The sequence below is a fragment of the Eleutherodactylus coqui genome, chromosome 1, assembly GCF_035609145.1.
Source record: "Eleutherodactylus coqui strain aEleCoq1 chromosome 1, aEleCoq1.hap1, whole genome shotgun sequence".
In the NCBI taxonomy this organism is placed as follows: Eukaryota; Metazoa; Chordata; class Amphibia; order Anura; family Eleutherodactylidae; genus Eleutherodactylus; species Eleutherodactylus coqui.
In genome coordinates, this window is record NC_089837.1 from 449,187,712 (window position 1) to 449,198,690 (window position 10,979).

The window sequence follows — 10,979 nt, forward strand, 5'->3', positions numbered from 1 at the left end:
ATCCCAGACATGTGACCCTGTATGTTGGGCAGAACATGACTCTTTCTGCTCCAAAAAACAGTTTTGTCTTTCAATTTTTTTCCTTAAGCCTTTGAAGACCTGCCACTTTTTCGTTTTTTCTTTTTTTCATCCCCACCTTTCTAAATCCACAACATATTTGTTTTATTTGTCAAAGTTTTTTTTTTTTTTAAGACTAACTGTAGTTTTAATGGGAACACCTACTGTACCAAATACTGTATTGAAAAACTTTTGTTTTGGGGTTTTGCTTTTACTGCATTCATGACACTGTACAAATGACATGTTATCTTTGTTCTGCGGATCCGTATAATCACAGTGATATAAAATTTTTATATATTTTTTATGTTTTCTTACTTTTGAAAAATAAAAAGCCTTTAACTAAAAAAATGTCTTTATGATAACTTTTTGTTCCATTTTTGAGGAGTTGGGATGCCTTGATAAATACAATTTTGCCGTAGGTTTTTTTTTACATCTTTGCTGTGTGGGATAAATAAAGCAATATTGTTATAGTTCTAACTTTTAGTGAGTTATTTTTTATGTGAAAAAAGATGTTTTTTTTTACCTTTTAATACATCTTTAAAAATTGTCAAAAAATATTAAAACCAAATTTTAGTCTTTTTTACAGAAGTGTTTTTCATCCCACTAAGGGTCTAACAAGCTATTGCTTTATAACTTGTACAATATACTGCAAAACTCTGTATTGCAGTATATTGTACTTATAATTGAATGTATGGTTTGAATGTATGCCAGACCTAAGAGCCTTTTCTAGGCCCTGGGCTGCTATAACGTAGCTTTACATTTATTTTTTGTGAGACGGAATGCCCAAATAAAGACAATACAACATTGTATTTTTTAGCGTATACCGTTTGCTGTCAGAGACAAATATAGCAATATTTTAATAGTTAGACCAGTAAGGAATTATTTTTTTATGTGAAAAGGGTTTTGCATTTGAAATATTTTTAACTGCTTTTAAAAATTTCATTATATTTACTATTTCATTTTTTATTTTTTTTAGCCCCAGTAGGGAATTTAAACAAGCGATTGCTTTAAAACTTGTGTAATATGCTGCAATACCCGTGCAAGCACAGTACTTATCTTTAAATGTATGGCTTGAATGTATGGCAGAGCTGCAGACTTGTCTAGGCCCTGGGCTGCCATAACATATACCGTAGTTACTTCATAGATCATCAAGGGGTCCTTTGAACCAGAAAACTAATATACAGTAAATAATAACTAATGTGAATTTTTTTTTCCAATCCCTTCCCCACATAAAGACAAACAGGGTTAAAAATTTGAACGCGCCCATATTGATTTTTAACAGTGATCATACATATTGTACACGTATTCATGTACTCTTTTTAATATATGTTGTGCATTTAAAGTTACAGAGTTCACAAAAAGTTGTCTTAGTTCTATGTAAACTGATCAGTTTGTAGAATGTCAGTGAGAATACATCACCTACAACATCAAACATGAATCCCTGAAAAGCAAAGCAGTAAATAACATAAACCTGCACTGTGCTGGCCCCTCATCAGTGCCAAAAAGCTGATGCAAAGTAGTGTTATTTCATGTACTATTTGTATTGTTCAATCAGTTTAGATCAGTAGAACAGAAATAAAAAAAGGAAAGTAGAGTGGAAGTGACCATAGGCACAGCAGTGTTACAGATCTGTGTGGTATGGATCCATAGTACAGTGCCTATAGACTAGAGGCCCACACTGATATTACGGAGAAAAGAAGACCCACACATCATTGGGTGCCATATTACAGAATGCTGTGCCATATGGAGGCATCGAACTATGTGAGTAGCTGTACAAGGTTCATGTATGTACAAGAGGCTTCATACTCTCTATACAGTTGATGGTGACTTGGATCGGCATTTGTATCCATTTATAACACTCTTTCTTTCCACTGGATACAAATAGACAGTTACTGTATCAAGCTGTAGTAGTACAACACAATAACAATAACAAGAAGCAAAAAAATCACATTAGGTGCCCTTAGACAGTCATCCTAGGTCAGAAAATTGATTGTGATGCAGTAGCTACAACTAATCCTTCCAGGCATGATACCAAAAATCAATTGCATTATGAAATTGGAAAGGAGAGTTTACATGAAGTGTAATATGGAATAGAAGGTACAAAGGAACTGAGGAGTGATATAACGCTGGTTCTATATTCCAGAAACCTACAAAGAATGTTGTCTTTTTGTTTTCTCTAGCTCATGGGATTAGGGATTAATAATCAAGGTACTGTAGGTGCCTTATATCAGAGTTGTGTATGATGTGTTTCTGTGCTATGTCATATAGTTTCTTGCATGTTCTCTTCATGTCTTGTTGAATCTACAGATGCTTTAATTGCTGTATTATGCATACACATGGTCTGTACATTACTATCTTCAGGAAGGTTGATAATTGTTGTAGGGGGCATATTTATAAATAACACTCTCTTGCCGTGCCGCCATCACATTGCTGCCGCACCAGGCAATCGTCTTGTTTTTCTATATATCAAATGCAACCTTAAATATTATTGTGTTATGTACTAATAATATCAACATTCAGCCATCTATATACTGTAGCCATCAGTTCTCCGCACTACATTACACGGACAATCAGGGTAATCACCAAAACTCAGTTTAAAGCATGCACTAAAACACATAATTTCAGGAGGCCTACAATATTCTCTAATCTAAGTCTCACCATCTACCCCTCTTCTGTATTCCGACTCAGAACCAGTCGCCCTTCACTCCACTATATCCGAAACAAAAGCGCAAATGGACACAGTTAAAAAAAAAGGAACAAAGATCTATTTTTTTTACATTGTAGTCAATGGGAGACTAATAAAAACCTAAAACAAAAAGAAACGATGGACGGAATCATATTGATTTCCGTTTTTTTCAAATGGGATCCGCCGAAAAAAAAACACGAGCTTGAGCTGAGCCATTTGTTTAATCACAAATGTCAAAGTATCTGATGTAATATCTTTTCAAAAATAACTTAATTTTTAGTTTTCATCACAAAGATTTGAGTTGTCAGTTGGATTCTCTAATATACGCTACATGTTCATGATAACAACATTCAATCAAAACGTGTTCTATAATGTTCCTACTGATTCCAGAAACTTCCATGAAAACTATCAGCTCATCCTGGTATTATCACCAGGCAGTGATGCTTCATAAATGGAATATTTTTTATCATATTTTGTAACCGATAATGCGAGATGTAGCAAACGTTAGCATGACAGACGCACTTGATTACCAACATTATAGCTTATACTTGACACGTCAAATTACCGTTTGCTACGTCCGTACTGCGGACAGTTTAAACCTCTTTATTTGATGGATTATATATAGTGAGATAGAGGTACAATATTAATTCCAAATACAAATATGTTTTTGTTTTAGCATTGCAGCTACATATCATCATTATTAATACTATATATGTGAAATATTAAAATAAATACAAATATGTGCAGGGAAAAAGTATCAAAAATGCTTTCACTAATCTGAAATGTAGACACATTTATTATTAGCGCTCTCCCAATGTGCCCTATAAGAGGACGTCTCCATCACAAAGAACACCCGCATAATTTTCTCTTAATTAAACATGTACAGTACTTCATCTAATATTATCGTTATTGGTCCTTGACCGCCCGAATCACATAAGTGGGCCTTGTCTATGTTGTTCATGGATTTTTACACTTTTTGGACATTTTGTTACACTTCCACTGGATGCTGGATTCCCTTTTTTCCATTGCCTGTGTATAATACCCTATGTTCTATGTTTCCTTATTGTAATATTAGATGAGCGTGATTGATTCTGTTTGTATATACGTACACTTCATCCAAATCATGTATGTGCTTCCAGTGTCTGATGAGGTCCAAATTACTTGTTGTAGATTTCTACGACTGTCCCTTGTATATGAAAGGAATCCTAGAAATCCATATACTTGCTGCAAAACAGCCCATCCAGATGTATGGAACAGAATTTCAGTTGCTACTAATCTGCTATGTGTTAATATATACCCAATGTCATTTGGAGCCAGGGCAGACGTTATTTACAAAAACATGAACCAGAACATTTTCCTTTCATTTTGTCTGATCAGACATTTGATGTGTTGAGATGGGAATTCACTATACTATGGAATTGATCAAAGGGCTGTGCCTTAGCTTTCTGACACCTAAAAGTCACAAATTTGTGTGCAAATGGAGTTTTACTCAAATAATTGTTACTTTTTGCTGTTTTACACTTCCAGAAAAGGGGGCGGGGTTTGATTGGAGTGAAGTTTTTTTTTTTTACCGATTGAAGAAATGCAAATCTTTAAAAAGTTGTAAAATGTATCTCAATCACATTCTAGTATGTGGAGAGCGTAAAACATGACCACACATTTCCAGACACATTTAAAGATGTGACTAATTTTTCAAGCAGCGTGCGACACTGTCATCAATTTGTCTTAAATAACAGGAACATGGCCTACAGCAAAACTGGATTTAGTATTAAACCTTCATCATAAATTATTCTTATATGTTTTATCTCATCAGCTACCAAAGAAATAAAAAATGAACAAAAATAAGGAAAGTACAAAGAGTAAAAACTACAATAAGGTTACAGTCTCCATGAGATGATAGTTTATGGAAAAAGTAGATAATACATTTTTTACAATTTCTACAATATGACATGTCTCAACAAAGAAAAGCCACCTGTTGATTGAATCTATCTATCTATCGATCTATCTATCTATCTATGTATCTATCTATCTATCTACCTACCTACCTATCTATCTATCTATCTATCTATCTATCTATCTATCTATCTATCTATCTATCTATCTATCTATCTATCTATCTACCTATCTATCTATCTATCTATCTATCTATCTATCTATCTACCTACCTACCTATCTATCTATCTATCTATCTACCTACCTACCTACCTACCTACCTATCTATCTATCTATCTATCTATCTATTCTTTTTCCCTTTTCACATGACTGGTACAAAGTGACACGGTAAATGTCAAGTTAACTGTTGCTACATTTGTACATATAAAACTAATAGTGGTCTTCCCTACCAAACGTTCTTCCGAATTTAAAGGCTGTCTTAAGCTGGCCATAGACATAGTAATTGTCATTAGAATCTAACCTATTTTAGAATTTTTTCCGGTGGCTAGTGGTAAATCCTACATTAGCAATGTCCATTTTTTTCATACATACTCATGTATGTTGCCTTCCTGTCATGCTTTCCAATAAAAAAAAGAAGATAGGATCCTGGACAAGGCTTTCCAGCTATGATGAGCTACAAGCTATTATAGGATGGGACTATACAGGGCAACTATCGTCCAAATAGTTGCTTAAAACAGTCACTACAGTGAGTTGTTAGCACAGAAATGCCTGTTCTTGTTCTTTTGCATAGAAGAATTATTGTTCCCTTCTAGTTCATGTTCGCGATCACTGAAGCACATGGCTCCCTGCAAAGTTATTGGCTCATTGTTAAAAGACAAATAATTGCCTCTTTAGACCAGAGGATAATTAATCAACCAGTGACTATTTTTAGGGTGAGCTGCCACATAGTGATTAGCGCCTAGTGAACATCTCTTCTTCTTATATCTCTTGTCACCCTCTTGGTGGCTGTGTTTACACGGAACAAGTTTCGCTTACAATCACTCGATCGAGGGATTATTCGGACAATAGTTGTTCCATGTCCAGCCGCCCTTACCTCAGCCTACAACTACATGGCTCAAATCAAGTTAATTGTCTCATTTATTAAGTACTACAAGGATGATCAGTGGTTCCTCATTTCCTGTAACATTATAAAATGATAAATTAATAAGATTAGTAAGAGAAATTCATGCTATTACTTCCTTGGAACATAAGGTACGGGTGACATGAAGCCTACTTCATAGGCCTCAGTGGAGTAAAGGTGGTTTCACATCTGCGTTGCAACCTCCGGTTGTAGGTTCCACCACACATCTGTCTCAAAATACTGGAAGAAAAAGTGCTGCTTGCAGTGCTAAAGGCTGGGCAGCTGAGCGGAAACCAAATGGACCCCATTATAGCCAATCGGGTCCATACGGCGCTGTTCGAGACGGAGATGTTCGGCCACAGGGATTCCCCTTTTCTGCTTCCTGAACGGACCAGGAAACCGGAACAGCCGACGTAGATGTGAAAACCACCCTAACTAGATTTAGCTACAAAATAATTATTTATCTTTTAATTTGGGAAATTGTAATTCATTAATTAGTAAATAAGTGAAGAACTATTTTCCTGGAATTCTTAAAAAAAAAATTAGTTAATAAAGAGCCGAGAAAAAGCTGGTAGCTGGCAAGAATGATCAATAATGGGAGGAAATGGATAATATTAATTAATTAATCTATGACATTCATTGTATAAGACATTTGTAACTATACACTACAGTGTGTGGATTGGAATGTTCAAACCTAGTCTCTGATACCATTTAGTAACCCTGTTTTCATATATGTGTATATATATATATATATATATATATATATATATATATATGACTGGCATAAAGTATTGCGTATCCAGCTAAAAAATATTTCCACATATATATGTGTATTTATATATATATATATATATATATATATGTGTGTGTGTATATATATATATATATATATATATATATATATATATGTGTGTGTATATATATATATATATATATTCATATATATATATATATATATATATCAGGATGTACATTACTTTATGCAAAGGTGCTACATAAATATATATATATAGCACCTTTGCATAAAGTAATGTATATCTTTCTATATATATTATATTAATATATTGCTGGATATTAATTACTTTATGTCACTCTTTAATCATTGTTATTAGTTATTGTGCGTTTTCTGTTCATTTCTTGAATGTCCGATTGGGTTGCTGACCCCATAGCACAGGCTCAAAGCACTTTTGTGTAGACGGGGTTGTATGGCAGAGGATATATCACAGGAAAATTAGTAGAATATACATTTTCCAAACTATGTTTGAACAGCGTGATTAAAAAAATATTTGCTTTGCAGGTGTGACAAAAAGTGTATAATGGGTCCTGTGATAACATTGTACAACAAGATAGAGCAATATTGTTCTGGAGCTGAACCCTCTGTATAGAGAGAGTTTGTTCCAATAGCTGTCAGTCACCCTGAACATTTCCTGCAAGTGCCCTGGGTGCTGCTTCTATACTGGGAAACAATGACTAATGATGGCGGTGTGTGAATATGTACGTATGTACGATATGAATGTACTATATGCATGTGGTTATATGTGTGTAATAAATGTATATTATGTGAATTCTAGGCTTTATGTATATACTTGCTTGTATACCCAGCATTGCCCAGGTAGACATCTATATTATAATAAGTATGTTCAGTTGGATTATGAAGAGTTTGTGTACCATGTTTGGTTGGGATCCATCAAGGCAGGTAGAAGCCTATGAAGAAACAAACAAATATACAAACAAGCTTTCACTTTTATAGATTACATATGTGTGATTGCCTGTGTAATTAGGAATGTGCTTTATATTTGTGAATGTTTGCATTTACTACATTACACAAAGCAATTAAGGAAACTCTTTAGTATCATACTAGAACTCCAAATCCCTTCAACTTCAAGGATATCAATCTGTCCAGTTAGGAAGCAGTTAGGCGATTGTCAATCAGTTTCACCTGCTTTGGTGCAGATGAAGGTGACAACAGTTGCGCTGGAAAGGCAACAGCAAGACCCCTTCCAAAAAGGGAATGGATCCCCAGGTGGTGGCCACAGACAATTGCTCTCACCTTATCCTTTGTGCCTCTTCTGCAGTTTTGCTAGTGTCCTTGAGACAACTGGTGGCATAAGCCATTACCTGGAGCCCACTCAGGTAGCACAGGTAGTCCTGCTCCTAAATAATAATGCATCCATATGGTGTGTGCCGTCATAGAAAAGTTTGGTTTTAACTTAGTACTGTCTCAAGAGCGTAGAGCAGACACCAGGACATGGGCCATTACACGAGGAGAGGAGGACAGCGCCATAGAAGGGAATCGACCCACAATCAAGACAGTATCTACTCCTTTGTGCCAGGAGGTCTACTAAATGACCTCCAGAGGCTAATGGTCTGCATGTGTCTGGCCTAACTAACTAAAATGGACTCCATAAGTGTGGCATGAGGGCTGACGGCCAGTGGTGGCATCTGTGTTCATGGTCTGGCACCATGGAGCTTGATTGGCATTTGCCAGAGAACACCAGAATTCGCAGGTCTGCTAATGGCGCCACGTTCTCTTTGCAAATGGGAGCAGGTTCACACTTAGCAGGTAACAGACTTTAAAGAGTCTAGAGAAGCTGGAGATCATGGAGATCACATATGTGGTTTGTGTTTCCTTAATTCTTCTGATCTGTGTACATACATGAGTATATTTATTGTACATGTGCGTTGGTTTCTTTTATATGTATTGTATACTTGTATTTTGTGTGTGTGTGTGTGTGTGTGTGTATATATATATATATATATATATATGTGTGTGTGTAAAATCTCTTTCATATGATTATATATATATGTGTGTGTATTGTATACTGGTAAATGTACCTGTAGCTGTGTTTGTTCTGTATGCTTATATTGCATATATTTGTCCCATGTGCTAATATATATATGTATGTATTATATACTTGTATATGTGTGTGCAGCTATCTCTATTCTGTATGCTTATATGCATATATTGGGGGGAAATTATGTGCATTTTTTTTCAAGTTATTTTGCTTAAGGCCGCACTGCCTTTTTGTGTGACAAATTTATCACGTGTCTCATATTGGTGATAAATTAGTTAAATCGTAATACGTCAAGATTTGTGTAGTCAGTTTTTGCACCACCCACTTGAGTTTGCACTAATTGTTTTGACTTTTTAATAGGTCACAGATATTAAATCTATCTAAAAACTTCATTCAACATAAACCACACCCCCTTTCCTCACCAATTTGGAAAGCGTAAAACAATAAGATTTTTGTATATTTTTGCACAAAAACCTTCGTGTGCCAAATTTGCAACTTTTTAATGATGGAAAACTAGTCCACGGGCAGCCATCCCCCCATTGTATGCAGTACATTAGTATGTAAGTTCTCTTTGCTTGTATTTATAGCGTACTTGTATATATGTGTATGTTTGTAACACAGATATGTTTTTAATGCAGACACATGTCCATCTAGATTACCCTATTACCCCTCAATGTTTATCCAGAAGAAGGCAAAAACCCCAATGAGGTAGAAGGCAATTTTTTTTCATTTAAGGGTAAAAAAATCCTTCCCGGCTCCAATCTGGCAATCAGAATAATAGCTGGATCACCGACCCTTCTGAAGTTATTAATGATTATAACATATAATATCGTATTTTTCAAGAAAAGTGTCGGGGCCCCTCTTAAAATGTTTTAGTGAGTTCACCAATACCATGTCCTTAGGCAGAGAGATTCATAGTCTCACTGCTCTTACAGAAAAGAACCCCTACTATGTTGTGTAGAAACGTTCTTTCCTCTAGATGCAGAGGATGCCTTCTTGTTATAGTCACAGTCCTGGGTATAAACAGATGATGGGAGAGATCTCTGTATTGTCCCGATATATTATACATAGTTATTAGGTCCCCCCTCAACCACCTTCCTTCCAAACTAAATAACCCCAATTTTGATAACCTCTCTGGGTATTGTAGTCCACTCTTTCCATTTATTACTTTATTAAGATTTCCATGTGTGTGTATATGCATATATTATCAACTGGTATTTGCATGTTTATATGTATGTATTGCATCCTTATATACATGCGTGTGCATACTGTATGTATAACTATATATGTTCTGTAGGCTTATATGTGTATTGTATGTTATGCTACCTATTATGCATGCACATATTGTGTATTTGTATGCATGTCTTGTTTTCTAACTTGGTGTGTGTGTACGACTTGATGTAGATTACTGAATATGTAGTTCCACTAACTGTGACCAGGATGTGGGTATTGCAATTTCTCTAGTTATGAAGATGCCCAGTTTTAGAATGCATTTGTGGGCACTGCCATGTTACTACTTACTGAACATGTACAGGATTACAGTGTATTAATGAACAGTTACACACACACACACACACACACACATATATATATATATATATATACTGATTGTGGGATAGTAGGACTTTGGGTTTTACACTTTCCTGCCATCCCACCACACTATAACCTCATATGTGATCTTGTACATCAGAAATTCTGACACTCACCTGTCCACTGTCCTTTCCAGGTATGTGATTTGGTGGATTTCATCCATGGAAAAGGTAAAATGGTTCTGCTTCGTTCATCTAAGAGTCCAGGTTCTGTGTCCTCAGAATAAGGCATTGTTTGCTGCTGGGAGTGAGGAATCCCAGGGTGGTGATGGTGGTGGTGATGATGATGGTGAAGATGGGGCACAACTGGATCTTCTGTTATAGGCGGCACCTCATACGGTGAGATATCTGGGGGACTTCCTGGATCCAAACTTATCATTGAGTTGGAGTAGGTAGAGGGCTGCTGTCTTCCCATGTACAGACATGCCGGGGGGCTTGGGCTATATTCCTGGCCCTGGCTCCTCTGAAATGCACAAGAGTCCTTGTAAATATGGGCTGTGGAGAAGTACTGTTCATCCGTGTTCATGGCTGTGAGTGGATCAGGAAAACATAAGGAGCTGGTTAAGTCCTCCTCTGTGAAGTTTGCACTGCTAGCTGACAGGTGAGCTTTACCTGTAGGGAATGGTCTCAGTGCTACAGTTACATTGGCTGCTCTTTGGCTCATGTGATTTGGCAAAGGGCATCAGATGGGAGTGTTCTATGTAAGATAAGTGCAGCTGTTTCACTCTTTCTTAGTAACCATTTCCCTATATTTGTCCCTTGTATGTCACACAGGTGAGTCGTGCATTAGCCCTGGATGCCAAATGCATTGGATGACATTGTGAATGTGAACTGATTAT

The 10,979-nt window shown here is 36.1% G+C and overlaps 1 protein-coding gene across 1 annotated transcript in view; it reads right to left on the minus strand.

Moving 5' to 3' along the window:
• PDX1 (pancreatic and duodenal homeobox 1) overlaps positions 1 to 10,666 on the minus strand; it is a 30,909-nt gene extending 20,243 nt beyond the window's left edge. Inside the window, exon 1 of the mRNA XM_066593496.1 lies at positions 10,258 to 10,666. Within this exon, the coding sequence (XP_066449593.1) occupies positions 10,258 to 10,666 (409 nt within the window). The remainder of the gene's footprint in view (positions 1 to 10,257) is intronic.
• Positions 10,667 to 10,979: the final 313 nt, after the last annotated feature.